The following is a 19,935-nucleotide window of genomic DNA, read 5'->3' on the forward strand; positions in this document are numbered from 1 at the left end:
ACAAGAGGGACTAGAATTGATGGAACCTCTTAAGAGCACTTTGAAAAAAACGATCAGATTCCTGAGCATTAAGAGATGGAGAGAGGATGGGGAATGGGGTTTGTGGCTTAAGTACCAGAGAGCACTCTTGAGTGAGCTTTGATTGGATTTTGGGAGAAGCAAGGGGTGGAAAGGAAGGTGTTTAAAGCTTTAGATCTCTTGTTAGCCAGGGCGTGACACTGTAAACATCTATATCAGACACCAGCTATAGAAACGTGTGTTGGGGGGGAGGGGGAGACAAAAAAAAAGTGTGTGTTTTTGTTACACTTTTAAAATTCCATTTGGACTTTATCATATCCAGTGATGAGTATGACCAACTCGACCCCTTTGAAATCAAAAGCTTGAGTATTGAGGAAAGATTGTCTCCATTAGCCTTAGTAACTAAAGCTGTTCCCTTCTTAAAAAAATATTTTTATATCTATCTACTAATTGATGGATTGGCAACACCTGTGTTTCTTATATGACTACACATACATATTTGTGTGTTTATACATATATATGCATGTCTCTTGCTCAGCTAGTGAGCTTCCTATCCCCACCCCTCACCCAGGTCTCTCACTTCTATTTAGAATATTATTAGGTCCTAAAAAATAGTTGACTCTTATCATATGCCAAGAGACTAGTGTACAATTAGAAGTATCAGGGCTGCTCCTTCTCTTCTCTCAAGTTTTCTAAAGTTTTACACAGAGCTACCAGGTAGAGCAGAAGATAGAATATGGAAAAAAGAACACTAGGCTTGAGTCAGAAGACCTGGGTTCAAATCACTCCCTGGTGTTGGGGCCTCAGGCTCCTTACCTAGGCAGTGGGGAAAAGGGGCTGGATTAGATCACTCAGGTCCTTTTCAGCTCTAATTTTCTTTTTCTTCTTCTTTTTTTTTGGGTAGACGAGGGGTTAAGTGACTTGCACAGGGTCACACAGCTATTAAGTGTTATGTGTCTGAGACTGGATTTGAACTCAGGTCCTCCTGAATCCAGGGCCGGTGCTCTATCCACCGTGCTAGCTGCCCCCTCTAATTTTCTATATGCATGTTGTTATGACTTTTTAGAACTGATAGGTGCTGTTTTGAGTTTCACAGGTGGATTCACTTAACATCAGAGACTGACTTTCTGCATTTTGGAATAGGTTGTGTTTGCACAATAGGGAAAGACCAAAGGACAGAGGGTGGAAGAAAGAAGGCAAGAAAGAGGGAGAAAAGAAGAGAGGGAGAGAAAGAGGAAGCAAAAGGGAGAGAAAGGAAGAAAAGGGGGGAGGGAAGGGGAGGGAGGGAGAGAGAGCGAGAGAGAGAGAGAGAGAGAGAGAGAGAGAGAGAGAGAGAGAGAGAGCTCTTCTGTAATCAAATGATTGATATTTGCCTTGGCAAATATAACTCTGCAGGTAGTTACTTAAGTGAACCCATAGACTGACTGTTAATAAAGAAAAAAAGTAACAAGTCTAGGCCCAGAAGCTGAAATGAGCTGTGGTACAGAAATAAACTGAGGAAAGCTAAAGTGCACAGTTCCTCCTTTTCCCAAAATCAGATATTCACTTAGGTGGAATCGACTGTATCTTTTATACACAACAAATAGAAAAAAAACAGGGACGTGAAACAGTGAGGTGTGCAGATGTATTACCAACATATAATGACCACCAACAATACAACACGCAGAGAGAGACAAGTATTAGGAAAATGGTTTAATATTGGAGACAGAAGCAAAAAACTGCATCACACAATAACATACGTTACAAAAATAAGTTTGACTGTTTCAACTACACGGTTATGTTCACAATGAGGACAGAAGAATCAGAAAAAACTTTGATCTAAACAGCAAAAAAGCAAACCCCTAAAGTTTTAACTGATACATTTATCCACTTAAAGTGACTGAGTACTCCTAATTCTAATTACCTTATTGTGTAACTGCACAATACAGAATAAAAAGTGAAACTTACCGCTTTTTAAAAAGACAAAATTCTAACGCTAGATATAAGCAAAGGGAAAAAAAGAAAGCAAGCCAAAGTTTTTAATTCTCAAAAGAAAACCAACTTTCTTTCTACCAACCAGAAATCAAACTCAAAATCAGTCATGGTCAGGGGGCCCACTAGAGTAAGCCACAAAAGTTTCCTTTTTTTTTTTTTAATCTCCAGTATAAAAAGTTCCACTGGTACAAAATGCATAAGTACAATCAGTTGTAGAAATAGGAAAGCCTGCATTTTTTTTTTGGCTCAAATTCCATCAAACAACAAAATCCAAATGCATCAATAAAACAGAAACAATACTCAAATGGTCTTACAGTTTCCACTAGGTTGCATTAACTTTGGCTTTTCTCAGACAATACTTAAAAAACTATTTTGTAATTCTAAACAAAATGATCATATTATTAATCTACAAACAACAATTTTTCACAGCACAAAAAAAACACAAATACATTTTTTTTGTATGACATTATCCAAAAAGGTAATGAAACTACAGGTTTTTTTTTCTTCTTCTTGTTAATTAGCACTTAAGATAATAAAAACAGAAACAGTAAAATGGTTCCAGAGTAGCACAAGCCAAAGAACTATAACCCCTATGGTGAAAGAAAGATGAACTTATTTATGCCTTTGAGGATTGCCATTTCATTGCAAGTCTCTAATTTAATTTAAAAACTACTATTCTCTACATTTAATTTTTTATTTAAAAAAAAGCAATTTCCCTGTTTTGTTTTGTTTTTCCTTCTGGCATAGGCCCTTTGCACCCTTGCAGCTTTTCCTTTTGATATTCTGAGTCAAAGTAAACCGGAGGACAATTTCTCACTAAGGAGGGATAACTTGCTTAACAAAGACAACACATACAAATTAAAGGGCGGAAGGGGACAGACATTTCCACCAAACCTACCATATCTTGGTTGCCTGCAAAATAATAAATGCTCAACTAAAAGTGCTCACCCTCAACTTTCTACTGAATAGTGCTCAGTCCACTCTGGGCGAGAGGAAGGTGGGAGAGGGGCTAAAAGGGGACAGGGACAGTTTTTGCTGAAGAAATTGGAAAAAAAAAAACCTTTGGAAATTTATGTGGTTGACAAATGAGAAGATTCTGAGTGAAACAGTCTAAGATTCAAATGAAGTTCTCCTGTGTTTATATATATGTATATACATACCCCGTATATAGATATATATGAGAGACATATGTGCGATCTGTTTTGTTATTAAGCAGATTGCTGCAGGAAGTACAAATAGCCCTCAAAGGATGAAGGAAGGCCCCAGCAGTAGTAAACACGTGTGAGGATAATAAAAATCATTTCATTGTAAGTGCATGTGCTATAAGAAGGAAACTTTTTTTCTTTTTTTCTGTTTTTTTTTTGTTTTTTTCTTTCTTTTTTTTTTTTTTGCATCATGAGAGGCTAGTCCTTTCCACCTCAGGGCTATCACAATCCGTTCATATTAAACTGAAAGGGGTGAGTGAATCAGAGAGGGGAGAGAGGAAGGTCACCAGCATTGTACCCAGCCACAGAGAAGATGCCAATGACCTGTTTTCTATTTTTTTCAGAAAGGGCTTTGCATTTGGTGGTTGTTACGGCCTTCAGTCTTGTCAAGACCTTATGATGTCTGTGTTTGATTTTATAAAAAGAAATATGGCACTTTAGAAAAACAGGCAGCAGGTAATTAATGCTGATGGGTATTTGGTTGGCAATTTTGTTTTCTGTGTGTGTGTCAGTAATGAGAAGTGAGTTCTGCTTGTACAGTCTCCTCAGATGCACTTAGTCCAACAAACTAACATGAGAAAGGCAGTGAAAGGGCTACCAGTTTCAGATTCTGGGTACTCTGCACATATAGGCCATACCCAGAGGGCTCAGACAATCCCAGCACAATGGCCGATTGTAAACGTTATCCAGGAAATGTTTGTTTAAAAAGTAGTTTAAATTGCAGTGCACATTAAAAAGTTCTCGGCCAGAATGCACCACCACACTTGATTTCAAAAGCAAATTGGAAAAAAATATATATCATTAGGTGCTAAAATTCACCATTTTCTTGAGGGAATGGGGCAAGGGGAGGAGAGAATCAGTAAGAAACTGTTGTTATTTAATACTGAACAGCAAGTTACAGCAGCACATTTAGAGCTCTCTGAGAAGATTAAAAAAGAAAAAAGTACTTAAAAGTGAAAGGAAAAAAAATGAAAGGGGTGGGGAATTTTGGAGAGTGGTTAAATACTATTGATTTTACCCTTCAGATCTGCCCTGTGGATTTTTTTTTCCTTCTTGTAGATTTCAACCATGTTTAAAAAACAAACAAACAAAAATCAAATCAAAACCCCCACAAAAAAATTAGGTATATGGGGGAGAAGGGGAAATGGCAGGAGGAGGAAATGACCCAACAGAAACACCCCCAAACAAACCCAACAATAAAATGGTGGATGTATCAAAGGTACCAACATTCCAGACAGCTCTGGGTAGAAAGGGTTAAAAGTTCAAAACTTTCTCACCTTAGAGGTTTCCATAATATTATGAAGAAAATACATTGTGAGGTTTGCCTTCACAGCATTGATGTGCAGAGTGGTTAAAAAAGTGAGACATGGGCACTTATACAATGTCTTACAAAAAACATCGAAGAGAAATAACAAACAATAACAATTTCAGGCAACAAGACCACAGGATAGCAAGTTAACAAACTTTTTAACCTCTTTTTTTTTAATATTAGGGATTTATACAAAACACATAATAAAATACCCATGTTATCAAATTACTTCTCACAAGAAACACACTGAAGCTCTAGGAAGGAAGTACCTTTGGAATTTGGCACTATATATTTTCACTGTTTTTTTTTTTCTTTAAAAGAAAAAAAAACAGATCACATTTTGCTGAACACAAACACACCTAAATTGTCCACAATAAAAAAATGACATCAATGCTTCACAAGCCAACACAAAACTTATTCTGGAATAGGTTTTTTTTTTTTCCTCACATGAAATTTTTTTTAAGCAAACAATTTTTTTTTTGAAACTCTTTTTTATTTTGTTCAAGTAAACCAAATTTTTAAACTTGTCTTATCAACATAGAACACTTAAGACCGTAAGACTCATGATGAAACCACAACTTAATTCACAGAAGCACCAACGTAACACAGTTTACAGTAACCTTTCTCCTGTACATTGGAACAGTATAAAATATAGGTAATTTCATGTGCATTAAACCATGGATTGTCTAACTGTGAGTCAGTTCAGCAAAAGGTGACACAAATAGGTAGCATTTGCCCCAAAACAGGGTAAATATTTTCTTATACTAATCTACAAAAAGTGGTTCTATATATATATATCTTAATGAGAAAGTGAGCCACCTAAAATGGCCTTATCAAAAAACTTTACACTGCCTGAAAAATGTAAAAACGATTACAGACCTCTAGAGACTTAAAATCAGACAGTTTTTTTTTTCTCAAACTGTTTTTGGAAGTAGTCTGTTAGAAACCAACATTCTGTGTCCCTGGACACATATTGCTATTGTTACCAGTGACCGGGAAGAATGCCAATCCCTGTATAATACTTTCAAGTCTGGTTTTTTTTTTTTACGAAAAGAAAAAAAAAATTAAGAAAGAAAGAAACACTTTGCCACAGGTTTTTTTTTTCTTCTAGAATTAATTTGTCTAATAATAAATTTCAGTCTTGCATGAATGCAGCAATGTTTTTCACATTGACTTCCCAGAATTCATAGCTAGATGAGGTCACATGCAAATTTCAAAGGTCAGTAGGAGAACCAAATATGATGTGAGGTCAGAAAGACATCAGAAACAATGACGGGACGATGAAACTTTTTTTTTTTTTTTTTGAGACGCCACAGGGACATGCTAGGCAAACGATGAACTAACGGGCATGAAGATGTCTAGGGAAAAAACAAGGAAGAGTAAAAAGTTACACAGAAATCTATGCAGCAGAAACAAAATTACTTTTATGGGTGCAGGAGAAAACTAATGCAAATCTTAACTCAGGGAGTCTAGGAGCCATTCACATAATTTGCATTTCTTACAATCTGTGTCCACAGCACAATGAAAACCCCAAGAGAATCCATCCAGAGAGAGCGAGAAGGGGGATGGATTCGGTTGTTTGGGGGGGCAGGGGAAGGGGGAAGGGACCAGTTTCAACAAATGTTAACATAAGGGGAAAGTCAGACAGCTGAATTTTAAACTAGATAATGGAAACTACAAATAAAATAACCAGACATACAAACAACAAGAGGAAAAAGCATGAACTTTTAGGTCTAGGGTTCAACGGTGAAAAAAAGCCCATTCCTGGCACGAGTACTCTATAGACTACTTCAAAAGGATCTAGCTAGCACAGAGAACTGCTCTTTAGGTATCCAATAAGTTAACAATAGGCAATAAATAGCTTCCATTATTTCTGAGGCAGTAAAAATTTTGTATAAAAATAGAAATGTTTTTTTACAAATAAAATTTACAGGCCTGTGGCTTTCTTTTTTATTTATTTATGTATTTATTTATGTATTTATTATTATTAAATTTATCTGTCAAGAAACATCAAGTATTTTCACTCATTTTTATTTTATTTTTTTTAAACCCTGTAGCTTTAAGAAACAGATCCTCTAAATCTTTTTTACATTAATCCTTTCTAAAAACTAAAATAAAAACAATGGTAAAATAAAGACAACCCGTGTAATAATTTGACCAATATATCTCATGTTCTTTGAACCCTAAAATAAAATCCTTCTTACTATAATGAACTCCTGTAGTGGAAAGACATTTTTTTTGTTTGTTTGCTTAATTTTGAATAAGTGCTTCTCTTGGCTTTGCTCTCACTCTAGGCCACCCAATTAAACTCTAAACTGCTGGTGCCCTTTCTGAAGTCCAGACAGACAGCCATGAATATTCCTAGCCAGTGCTCTCAAGGGCACCAGTGGTTTCAGAGTTAAATTGCACATTAGAGTTTGTTTGTCTTCTAACTTTTCAAGATGTCATTTATTTTTTGTGTGTTTTTCTTTAAAAAATAAAAGAATGAAAAAAAAAAACAATTAAAGTCGCAAAACAAAAGAGAATACAGTAGCACAACTGGAGCAATTTACTCGTAGGAAAGAAGTAGCCCAAGTTTTAATAATGGCGAGTTGGGTGGGTGGGTGGGTAGGGGAATGGAGGCGTTAATGTAAAAATAACTGTCTCTCTTGGTGAAAGTTGGCAATATGGTCCTCCTTTGCCTTCCCTGTGGAGAACAGGCTGGCTCATGGGACTTACCCTAAGAAAGCTAAAATAAGAGCAGTGAGCTTCTGGGGTTAAGATCAGTAAGGTTTGCTGTCATTTTTGGAACGCTTCAGCTGGACCTTCAAGCGTTTCATGCCAATCTGAAAGCCATTCATAGCTTGGATAGCAGCTTGCGCAGAGACAGGATTGTCATAGCTAACAAAACCTGGAAAATATAAGAGAAAGGTAGGGAGACAGGGAATGAAGGGGAAGAAGAGGGCCGAAGATAAACACAGGTTAGAATAGATAGCGCTTTACGTTCTCGCTAACATTTTGTAATTGCAAACGGTAAGGGGTACTGACAGTTTTTCAAGTTTAAATGACATATCTGCACATTGTTCTCCTTAGCCCGGGTTTTAATTTGGCTATCCAGATGACACTGAAATGACTAGTGAAAAATCTAGTCAGGTTCATTCTTTGGCATCATGGAGACGTATCTTTTCTCTCCCAACCAAAACACAAAACGGTAGCAACAACAAAACACACTCCAAAATCAGTTGTCTGAATTAAATTTCCTCCCTCCCCCCCTACAACTGAATTGAGGAAAACTGGTTTATGTGCATATAGCCTTAATCTCTCTATGTGGCAATACAGTGACCTTATAAGATTAGTTTTTTAAAAAAAATGGACGAGGGCTGTTATTCAAGAGAAGACCCCAGATTAAAAATACTAGTGGTTCTGTAAAGAAGCAAAAGTATGAGAAATCAGAACTCTGTTGATAGTTTGTTCTAATGTCTGCTAGAGACTTATTTAATTGGATATAGAAATAACTCAAGGTAACGTCATATGAAAAAGCATTGCTGGTGGCATAGTGGATAGAATATGGGTTCTGTAAGTCTGGAAGATCTGAGTTCAAATCCAGCCTCAGACTCCTACTAATAATTGTGTAATCCTGGGCAAGTCACTCAACCTCCATTTACCTCAGTTTTCTCAACTGTAAAAAGGGAATAATAATAGCACCTACTTCACAGGATTGGTGTGAGAGTCAAATAAGATATTTGTAAAAGCATTTAGTACAGTGCCTAGCACATAGTAGGTGCTACATAAATGCTTATTCTCTCCTTTCCTCTCCTTATCTTACAGATGAGGGAACTGAGGCCCAGATAGGTTAACTGACTTTCCTCAGGTAATAAAAGTGATGAAGTTAGGATCTGAATTGTTCTATCACCCAATAGCTGAGTTCCCTAAGGTAATTCTGGACCAACCACTTCTCATGTTCTATCACCCAACAGCCCAGAATTGTGGACCAAATAATTCTCTTTAACTCTAGCTTCCCATTAATTTCTCCTCTGTTCCCCTTCTTTTTGCCTTCTGTCTGTGAGGTTGGCAAGATGTCCAGAGGATGAGACCCCAGGAAGCATCTCTACTGGCATATAGGAAGGTGAAACATTTGGTTACATTCAATTTAACAAGTGTGTATTCAGAGCTTACTATGTGCACTGTACTAAGGGCTTGATGTGAAGCCATCTCCTCCCTCGAAGAGCTTATAAATAAATACAATCTGAAAACAGAACCTGTGATACAAGCAACAGCTATGGACTGTATGATCACAGTGACATTGGTAAGGATGGAAAAGGAAGGAAGTATTTCATGGTTTTCTAAAACCACAATAAATCCATCTCCAAGACACCCAAGATACTACTCTCTCCTACACCTCACCAGGCCAGCATATACTTTGTGATCTCTTGCAGGGCACTGCTTAGCCACCTTAGAGGCTTGCCTTAAGATAGCTCACATATCCTACATAACAATTTGACTCCTGTTACCCTTCATCTCAGAGGAACAGTTACAAGAGGGTTGGTCTGTTTGCTAAAGGAGTAACAGTAATTGAATGGGCCCATACTGATAGCTTCTCTGATAGAATAAAAGTAGTGGCTTTATGTACCTGACATACCTAACTGCCCTCACCAGAGAGCTCTCAGGTCTTCCTGGATGATAGCACAGACATCAGGGAGTTGTAACGATAATGGAATCTCAGAAGTGAAAGCCATCTCTTTGGACTGGCTACCCACCACCAGTTTAGGGAAAATAGTAAGATATCCTTTTGCTTTTTGAGAATCCCCTCTGGCTTTATCCCCTACTTCATACAATTCTATTTATTTCTCTTTCTATCTGTACTTATTAATCTTTTGGTCATATCATAACTGTTCTATGCTGCTGGGTATCACCCACTGACAATTTATACTGACATCTTCCACTATCAAGTTGTTACATTTGGTTATTTTTCTAATTAATAGAAATTTTTAAAAATTTATTTTATTCTGAACTTACGAAATAAGATGAGAATTTCTATAATGGACTAAAAAAAGATGATTGTACATGAAACTGCAAATCTATTATGTACAACTGGCTACTCCTTTTAAATATATAATAAAATTACCATGTAATTTTTTTTCTTTTTTTCCTCCTCCCCCCTCCAATTTTTTATTTCATAATGGTTTAGATTTTGCTAAGTGAATAAATTACTCCCAGGTGAAAGGATGACATCCTTTGAGGCAGCACTAATTCATTGGGGCCAATAGAATTCATTACCCCCATTCTCTACCCCAAAAGCCTCCCAAAACATGGACAAGACTTAAATATTAGCTTTCTGGATTAGGATTCTAATACATAGGGTAGGTCCTATCCCAACTTTTTATCTGCCATTTGTTTTCCTTTCCATGATTTTTAACTGGCATTACGTGAGATATGGTTACTCTACATGACTATGTACGGGGCTAAGGCATGATTCAGTATGTATTATGGCTAAATCGCTGGTTTAACAAACTACTTGAGAATATCTTGTATTTCTATAGAACTTTAGAGGTGATGAAGTATTTTTCTCGAATTAGATAGTAAGTATTAATGTCCTTTTTTAAAAGATGGGAAAAACAGAGGCTCAGAGAGTTGTAGAACTATGGGATCTCTCCATCTGGCATGCAGCTGAAATGTATATGTCTTATATCCCCAACTAGAATGTTAGTTCAATGAGAGCAGAGACTGTCCCCACTTTTCTATTTGTATCCCCAATGCTGGGCAAATGAGATAATATTTGTAAAGCTCTTTGCACGATGCCTGGCACATGGTAATAGGTGCTTAATAAATGATTGGTCCCTTCCCCTCTTCTCCTTTGCACATAGTAAACGCTTAATAAAAGCTTTTCCATTCATTCAATAGGTTACTTGCCACTGGTCACATGGCTAGTTACATGGAAGCCATGGGATGAAATCTCAAATCTTCTGAGCCTAAGTTCAGTAATCTCGATTTAATAATATCAAGCACCCATTGTCATAATACCTGGATAATAATTAGATCTCAATTAGTCATTCATCAGGCACAAAATGTCTGTGTTGCTACTCTACATCAGCATAGATTACAGAACATTCTACAAAGCTGAGAAGCAATGTGGTCTAATGGGAAAGGCATGGGATGTGAGGTCTGGAGGCCTGGGCTTGAGTCCTGCCTCTGACAATTATGACTAGCTGTATGATGATGGGAAAATTCCTTAACTTCTCTGAGCCTCAGCATCCTCATCTCTAAAATGGGAATGATAATACTTGGGTGATCTGCAAGTTATTTTGAGGAAAACACTGTAAACATCAAAGTGCAGAAATGTGAGCCATCAATATTACTCTCGGCATTTTAATACGATATTATGTTGGGTTAAATCTATACAGTTTAAAATGTAGTTATTACTGTACAATGGAGAATAATTAGATATTTTTTGATAAGGAAGAATAACACACTAAATGGAATTTGCTAACATAAGGCATAATTAATAAATTAGCTACATTTGTTTGCTACATCTGTCAGATTTTAGCAATTCTATCCATATTTCACTGAACTACTTTGTCCATACAAAGATTTTACACAAAACTAGAATGGGCATGAGTCTTACAGGTCATCTAGTTCAGGGCTTCTTAAACTTTTTCCACTTGGTGGTTTGGCAACATGGGTAGTTTTGTGGCCTAAGAGCATGTGCAGTGCAAAGTACGCATGCTTTGTGTTCAGAACCAAGGCTTCAGTGAAGTTGCATGATGCAACACGGTCAAGCACTTCCAGAAAACATCTCAGATTCATTACACATTTGATTTTTAATTAATTTTTGGTCATCCCGTGGTCAGAAACCTCTTACTGTTGCCAAATTTTTCACAGCCCCATGTGGGGTTGCAACCCACAGTATAAGAAGCACTGATCTAGTTAAACTCTTATTTTACAGATGAGGAAACTGAGGCCCAAAGCGTTTAAATAAGGTCAAGGAGTTTGAGAGTGGCAGAGCTGGAACTTGAACCCAAATCTCTTGACTCCAAAGTGTGTGGTCCTACCATGTGACAATGCTTTTATACATAGACAATGTGGAAAATTGGGAAATATCCAAAACTCAAAGAAGACTCTATTCTGTTTTTTAAAAAATATTTATCAGCCTTTCCATGCCTTCTCTCTTGGGAAGAAATTGTAATCATCTTGCTTGGTTTCTTCTACATACCAAAGCACTTGCTCAGATTGGTCTGTTTGTCAATGAAGACTTTAGCAGAGATAACATTTCCAAAAGGCATGAACATTTGCAGAATGTCCTGGTCTCCAAACTCCTGTGGAAGGTGATAAATAAAGAGATTTGCCCCTTCTGGACCTGAGAAGAAAGAAAAAGCAGAATGAGAGCTTTGTTTTACCTAGGTTGGCATGCCTCTTCTCAGTGATGCATTAAGATCTGATGAGCTAAGCATTTGGTTTTCTATGCTACTAAAAGAAAATAAAGCAGATGGACAAAATGTCAGTGTTAAAATGTAGCTGTCTTAGAAAAGCAATCCTTCTCCACATCTTCTTGATGCCTAGTTCCTTTAGGTGTTAAAAAGTGGTATCTCATTATCTTGATTTCTTAAAGTGCAATTAAGATCCAAAAAGCAGCTGGCTACGAATGAGCTTTATTTCTTTTTTGGGGCCATATTTGCTTTACTCTCCTTAGAAATTCATATCTTCTCATAATGAAGGTAAGAGGAGAGAACCCAGGTAAAGACTAGTATTCACTTGGTAATTTGCTTTATCTAGCATTCCTGAACTCTAAAGGGATCCCATAAATTTAGAATAACAGCTGTAACGCTAATATTGCTGCTGAGCTAGGTTCATAAATTCCTCAATCATTTATATAACTTCCTGGCTAGTTGTGGTTTTACCAAACTTCGTAATACTGAGTCAAGCCATTATCTTTATTAAAATAATTGGCAACAAAAAGGATGAGGCCAGATACTTAGGGCTGGAATGAAAGTTTTGGTACTGGAGACCAGGGCCAATCCATCTTTTCTAGTTGCAGACTTGGGGTTTGTAACCGCAGAAGCTAGTGAGAGATGGAACAAATCCAACCAGCCTTCATATCCTTGGCTGTCACTTTTCAGAAGATAACTGCACTTCAGGAAATAAGGGGCATACTGGGGAAAGTGCTCGCTGATAAAGCTGCTTAACTAGATCAGTTGGAAGGATGAGTTCTCCCAGGTCTCACTTCATATAGATCACTTTACCCTCTACCCACTTCTACCAGATCCATCTAGAAGTTAAAAAAAGAAACAAAGCAAAAGGATTTGAAGTATCAGATGGAAGATAAACATCTTCTAGTCTATAAATGGCAAAAGACCTTTGGGAATCAGAGAACGCTATGGGGCAAAATAGCAGATAGACAAATGTAACCCTCCCACCCTTGGACAGCTGGAGTGTCCAACCCTGATATAGCCCAAACTGAATGGATAATGGAGACTGGATATATCTCTGATGTGATGTGCTTGGCGTCTAGGGAGAGAGGAGAGAGCAGTACTGGTAGAGTACCTTCTGCAGCAGGTTCATGGAGCCTCAACTGGCGTTCACATGAGAGGAACCAGGACTGCCTGCCCCTCTCACAGCCTGAGGGGAGGGGCTGCAATGTTTTCCCTAGACAGGGGGGAGGGGAAAGGGAAGGAAGGGAAGGTGTATGGGTTGGAGAGAAAAAAAAATAAAATGGGGGTAAAAAGAACTTTGTAAAAATGAAATGGAGAAAACCACCTGGCAAGATGTAAGGAAAAATCAAACCAAGTTTCTTCCCACAAAAATAAGGAAATAAATAAACAAATGAGGAAAAATTAAAAATAAAAATAAAAGAATCTTTCCAATGAATTGGACTTTCTTAACCACTGAGGGAAAATTTATGATACAAATGCCTGAAACTAGAAGGTTGAAATATTTCAGTCTCATTTAAGTGTTCACTTCTACGGACATCTTTGATGACTTGGCTACCTCCTCACCAATCCAACAGACAACAGTGTGGAAAATTCCAACATTAAGAAGTAGAATTTCATAGTTAAGATAATGCTTTTCCACACTTTCCCTTAGAAATGCCAGTAGAGGGGCAGTGGCCTATATTTTAAAGGGACACTGTCATGTGGTTTAGGCCCCAAATTTAGGTTTGGTTAAAAAATATAATAAAATATTTTTCCCTCTTAAAAAGGGGAAATAATATTTTATTTATTTATTATTTTTTAAAACACTAAACTTAGGAATGTGAGAATGGGAGTAAAAATAAAACAATGGAAAAGCAGGTTTGGGGAATTACTGGGGAGGAAGAGGGAAGCCTTTGCAATGTGTACATAGAGCAAACACAACATAAATCATACCAACCCAGATTTATTGGCCACTCTAAATAAGGGGCCCACATACACACATGAGGGTCAGTGATGCCCAGTTTAAATTGTGAAGCATCTCTCTTCTCCTGGAACCCAGAAAAAGAATATAATTTTAATGCACTAGGGAAGAGAGGTGACCGACTATGCCTGAAAAGTTTTTGAAACATACTAGATAAATGCTTCAGAATATATAAACATCAGAAAAGAGGAAGGTGACATCTTGGGATCCTCCTCATAGAATCTCCTCAAAATGGAAGTGATGGATTGATTTACGACTAAAACATGCTTTAGATCCATAAATCTCTGGATTGGTACCATGTGAGGGTCTCTGCAAAGACTGACCTACAAATTTCCCTCATGCATTGGAGATTAAGATGCAACAGATAAACTGAAAATACATTTTGAAGGTGTCCACCTTGGTATATCCTCCATCCCTTGACAAGTGTTGAGGGTTGGGGAAGAGGACTGGAAATTATCCATATTAGGTATTGATGTTGACTGAATTACCTGAATTATTGGTGACCGTTTTTCATTTGGCCTGTGTAAATAGCCAGAGAGACAGGGAAAGAGAAACTATAGCTTATCCTCAAACAGAGGACTAAGATGGGGAGAAGCTTGTTACATAAAAGCAGGATCAGGGGCTGCACCCACAAAGAATGCAGAGCAGGAAGTTCAGAGATCTCCTGGTTTCTAAAAAGGTGCCATTAGCCAGGTCTCAGAGGTCACAGTATGCCAAAGAACTGAGGTAATGCTACCAATAATTACCTAGCTAAAGTCAGGCCAAAACTTTGTTTTTATTGTAACTATTTGAATAAGTCTGTAGTCTCCCTGTCTTCTCTCCCCTTCTTCCTCAATCTGTCTTAGAATGTAAGTTTCTAGAATATCTGGTCAGTTTTTTTTTTTTTTTTGAAATGGGTGCGCTTTCGAATATTTTGGATGACAAATGATGGGTGAATGTTGGTGGCTTTTGTGTTATAGGAAACCGCTGCTTAGGGTTATATTTTGATGAAACCCAGGTAGTCAAATATCATCTGAGAATATTGTGAAATACACACACTCCTTCAGACATTATTCCTGAAGGGTTTTGTTCAGTTCATATATACGCTATTATGCCCTTTCTGAGGAGCTAACTGCCATTACAACAAGCCACCAATTATGTGGAGAGGAACTCCAGTTGTGACCTTGGGCATGCCTACAGGAAACAGAAGTGGCCCTCAAAGGAGGAAATTCTAGTTCCAGGATTTGGGTTTACTGACAAAATAGAGAAAAGGGTTGTCCACGCTATTGAGTCCAGGTGATGCTATGATCCTGTCAGCCAATTTGGATGGGAAAAAAAAAAGTAAAACCCACTTAGTCATACTGCAAAATTGGGTCTTTTCCCTGAGGGAGAACCCATATTGGGGAATGTGATCAAACAGATTTATTTAATTCTTGGTTTATCTTCTCCAAAAGAGTGGAACTGTAGTATGTAAAATATAAAAGTAGTTTTTACTTGGTTCTGGAATGCATTATGTGATTTATTTTTCCTATACTACTGGATTAACTATCTTAATTATGCTTTACAAAAACCAAAATTAAAATCAGTTTAAATCTCTTTAGTACATACTGGCTGGGTAGAGGAAAGGTAGGCATAATAGACATGTAAAAGGCAGCTAGAGACATAAAAATCTAAAGAGAAAAAAAACCCTAAGAACATAGACTTGCAGATAATACACAGATCTAAACACAGATACTTGAAAGGGGTACTTTGAATTCTTTTTCATGTGAGTATGTATTATTTCATTCACTGTATTTGTATCTTCAGCACCTAGCACACTGCCTGGCACATAGTAGGTGCTTAATAAATACTTATTGACTGACTGAATGAATGATTAGCATCTGAGGTATAACTACTGCCTAGCCAATCAGCCCCTGCAGTATTCTGTGTCATGTGGAAAGAATGTTTTAGGGACTGAAAAGGGGAAAGATGTGTAAAGGGGCTTTGAAAATTTTGGCCCAGGGAGTTAGCATTTAAACTTAACTCAACTGAATAGTACGTTCTTTTAAAGTTTTCCCGATTGCCTTGTGGATATATGTAATATTTATGATTTATAGCCTTCTCAATGATACACAGTATAGTTTCTTTATCTCATCTATAAATGGAGAATGGAACATATTATCCATAATAATGGGGCAAAATGAGTCTATTATTTCTAGTTGATTGAATACGTATCTGACAGGATGTCTATCTGTGCATTAATAGCAACAACAATAATAATAATAATAATGCCACATTTCCATAAAACTTTATAGCTTATGGTTCCCACCATTATGATGGTTTGGCACTCCTATAAATATAGATCCATTCTTCCCTTTGGTAGGACATGCAGTGTTAAATCATGAAGAGTGGGCCTCCTTATGTGCCTATATGAAACTTGGGGCTTTGGATTTGTCTCAATACTGGCGCATTGGAAAAAACCCGTAACAGCAGTCGAGGCTAAAAGTAAATAAACAGCAGAAATGATGAAAAGTAGATGAGATTTTCAAACTTCTTTTGCTTTTAATAATATACAATATTACTGATGACACACATCACAAAGTTTTTTTTTTAAACACAGGTATCTTTTAAAGCTGTCAGTGTCCCTTTAAAATTTACAAATTTATGGGGATGTAACCCTGTTGCACTTCCTACAAGAACACCTTTAAAGCCAAAACATGTAGATTTAATCAAATTTTAATTTAAAGCATGTGGGGGAATAGAAAAAAAGGGAGTTTTTTTTTTTAAAGCTAAAAATGATACTTCAGCACTTTAATGTTCTACCTTCTCCCTTGTATTCTAAGCAGGCAAAGGCAGAATGAAGTTATGATACTTTTGGGAAAGCTTACAAAGCTTTCCCTTCTGTCTCCCAGCAGATTAAGTGAAGACAAAAGAAACCCAAAAGAAGTAAAAAGAGACAAGCTATCCTTGTTTGGACTAGTTCACTAAACATTTCATAATTAGTATTAATTTATTCTTAGCATTAACTTCCTGAGGTTTATTTTGCTTTATTGGCAGAGAAAGCAAGGCAATCAATCACTTATTTGCTTCCCCAGAAGACCCACAATTAAACAAAGAACCACTCCATCCTAACAGCAAATCTTGTCATTAACCTGAAAACTAATGTCTAATAACAAGCAGCTAGAGGATCACAAGAGTTACATGGAGATCACAGAGTTGGGGAAAGTGAGAGTGCAGCCCCCGAACAATGTTTTATGGATTCACCCCACCAACAACAAGAAATTAGATATTTGGGGAAAGAAGAAGTGGCCCAGGCTGTTTTTTGCTTATTCCTGGCATCTTTTTTGAGAACAGCAGCTAATGATTAATTACACATTAACACACAATGGGCGGCAAATCCATCTTGAAGGATAGATGACAAAATTAAATCAAAGGATAAAAGAAATATAACACTGAACAGGAAAGAAGAAAAGGTTAAAATAAATGGTTAGGCCAATCAGTTTTCTTCAGAATGTATCCGTGAAAAGTAAAAATGAAACAGAACTGATTTTTTTGTTTGTTTGCTTTAAACATTGGCTCAATTTAGTTGTATTTTTTTTTCTAATTCTTTAAAAATGAGACTGTCACCAACTTTAATAAGATACTGCTCATTGGTGGTCTCGGAGGCTGGTGGGGAAGCGCCTACCTTCTTTCTGGCTGCCTGCGGCACTCTGCTGTTGTAACAAGCTCTGGCTGTAGAGCGTGGGCAGTGCGGCGGCAGCGTACTGCTGGATTCCTGAGTAGGCCTGGGTGAGGGCATCCATCGTGCCAGCCGTACCATTCGTCAAGCCCGTGGCGCCAAGTCCTCCATTCAGAGCCGCCATACCTGAGAGCATTTGAGCAACTTTACAAAAAACCCAACAATAGAGAAGAGAAATTGCACTTGTTCATTAGTGCTTTCCAAAGGAAGTTAGAGAATTATTTGACACAATTACAACAGCAAAAGCATGCATGCTCGCACTCCAACAAAACCAAACTGAAAAACTAAAATATAAACACAAACACAAACAACCCAATGACATAATGATGAATCATACTAAAGCGTCCCATCCCCCCTTCCCCCCAAAACCCACAACAGTGATCAAAATCCACTTAGGCACTACAGTTGAACAACCAAATTCTTAATCACATGCAACCTGCTCCTGGCAAGTACAATTAAGCTTTTGAGGCCCTATTGCTTTGTATAGTTTTGCCACCCATGTACTGCTATACACTTCTGAAGTCTCTAAATTTTATATGGTAGAATCCACTGGCTCAGCCCCTTGATTAAGGCACTACTGCACGGCTCAGGGGATTGGAAAAGGAGAAAACTTTTCTCCCCCTAAACTGTCCAAAGCTACTGACATGGCCTGGCATGGTCACTAGTTTTATATTTTGCAAGCCAATGAACCAGTGTTTCCATTAACTGGTTGCATTCCCCCTTCCCCCTAACATCTGCAGTGTAGGAGCTCAGGATTGGCACCCTGGAGATTTCCCAGCTGCTTTGTGTTGAGGCTTAGGGAGAAATGAGGAAGGTTCTACTACTGGATTTGTTAAAGTTACTCAAGAGACATGATCTGAATATTGAGAATGAAATTTTCAACTCTAGATGATTCACACACATACACAATCTGATAAACATTTATTAAGCACCTACTAAGTGCTAAGTGATATGTAAACACACACAAAGTAGTCACTGGGACCTTTCTTTTAACTGGGGGGTTATTGCCAAGGACAGAACCAGATGCTGTGTCTTTCAAAGAGTATAAACCAAATTAGCTCAGGTGATACTCTGAATCTTGGCTGTTGATTGGGATGGAATGGGTATTGGCTGGTATGTTCTTTTTGGCTTTCCCTTTCATTCCTGCTGCATTCTTGCCTTGGTGGGGTTGCTGTAGCATAGGATTGTGAATTTAGAGCTGTAAGGGATCTCAGAAATCACCTAGGCCAACCCCTTATTTTATAGATAAAAACACTAAGAACCAGAAGTATTAAGTGACTTGTTCCAAGTCACTCTGGTGAGTAACATTTCCTAAAGTGGGGCACAGTGGGTGGAATTAACATTTACATAGTACCTACTATGTGCCAAGTACTGTGCTAAGTGCTTTTTAAATACACATTTGATCCTCACAACAATCCCTATGAGGTAAGTACTGCTATAACCCCCATTTTACAGTTGAGGAAACTGAGGTTATGTGACTTACTGAGGGTCGCAAAGGTAGTAAAAATCTGAAGCTGGATTTGAACTCAGGTATTCTTGTCTCCAGACCCAGTGCTCTAACCACTGAATCCTTAGCTACCTTGACTCTAAGCCTAATTAATTGGAATCGAAGTCTTCTGGCTTCAAATCTAGTACTCTTCACCTTCACTTAGTACTAAGTCAAAACAATGAATATTTTATAGCAACGCTAACTTTAAAATGGTTCAGGAAATGGAAGTGAGAATATCATCACTGCCTGCAGTTCTCTTCAAGATAGAAAGATATCAGTTGTTGGAAAGAGCACACAGAGTATGATAAACAAAATGTGGAAGGGGCCAAGTTTCTCAGCCAGACTTATTATAGTTGTCTAAAGTGTCTAAAGTTGTCGGGGACAAAAAGGAAGTGAACATAATGAGGTCAGTGGGCAACTTGGAATAAAGATGTTTGATAGTTATACCCTAGAACAGGGGTGGGGAACCTGTAGACTTGAGGCCACATGTGGCCCTCTAGGTCCTGAAGTGTGTCCCTTTGACTGAATCCAACTTGGATCCACATACGGCCTCAAGGCCACAGGTTTTCCACTGCTGCCCTAGAGTCAAATATTGCCTGTACCTATTCTCTCATGTCCCATGGTGGCCATCCACAGGAAGTAGAAGATCCAGGGGTTTCTCATTTTGTTAATTACATACTGCTGCTATCTGGCCAACTGAACGTCTTTAGGGAATAGGACAATGCACAAGATAAGCATAGATCCATGGATAAGAGCCAGGAGAATTTCACAATATCTGAGATCAAATACTTCTTCTGGGTAGGTTTGAGGACAAGGGGCTGCTGTGTAAGTGCTTAGCTGGCAAGTCAAACTTCAATCCAGACTAAGAAGGCCTCTC

General features: G+C 37.8%; 1 protein-coding gene across 7 annotated transcripts in view; it reads right to left on the reverse strand.

Annotated features, from left to right (window-relative positions):
* Positions 1 to 1,695: 1,695 nt before the first annotated feature.
* The window catches only part of CELF2 (CUGBP Elav-like family member 2), a 619,768-nt gene continuing 601,528 nt past the window's right edge, over positions 1,696 to 19,935 (reverse strand). For 5 of the 7 annotated variants that reach the window (XM_027838841.1, XM_027838842.1, XM_027838838.1 and 2 more), the window contains 4 exons: positions 17,516 to 17,713; positions 11,696 to 11,839; positions 7,225 to 7,396; positions 1,696 to 5,864 (listed from right to left, as the gene is read on the reverse strand). In XM_027838841.1, the coding sequence (XP_027694642.1) occupies positions 7,269 to 7,396; positions 11,696 to 11,839; positions 17,516 to 17,713 (470 nt within the window). In that variant the 3' untranslated portion in view covers positions 1,696 to 5,864; positions 7,225 to 7,268. The remainder of the gene's footprint in view (positions 5,865 to 7,224; positions 7,397 to 11,695; positions 11,840 to 17,515; positions 17,714 to 19,935) is intronic. The other 2 variants (XM_027838840.1, XM_027838839.1) reach the window with 1 other exon arrangement.

The sequence above is a fragment of the Vombatus ursinus genome, unplaced genomic scaffold (assembly GCF_900497805.2).
Source record: "Vombatus ursinus unplaced genomic scaffold, bare-nosed wombat genome assembly UNPS02014830.1, whole genome shotgun sequence".
Lineage (NCBI taxonomy): Eukaryota > Metazoa > Chordata > Mammalia > Diprotodontia > Vombatidae > Vombatus > Vombatus ursinus.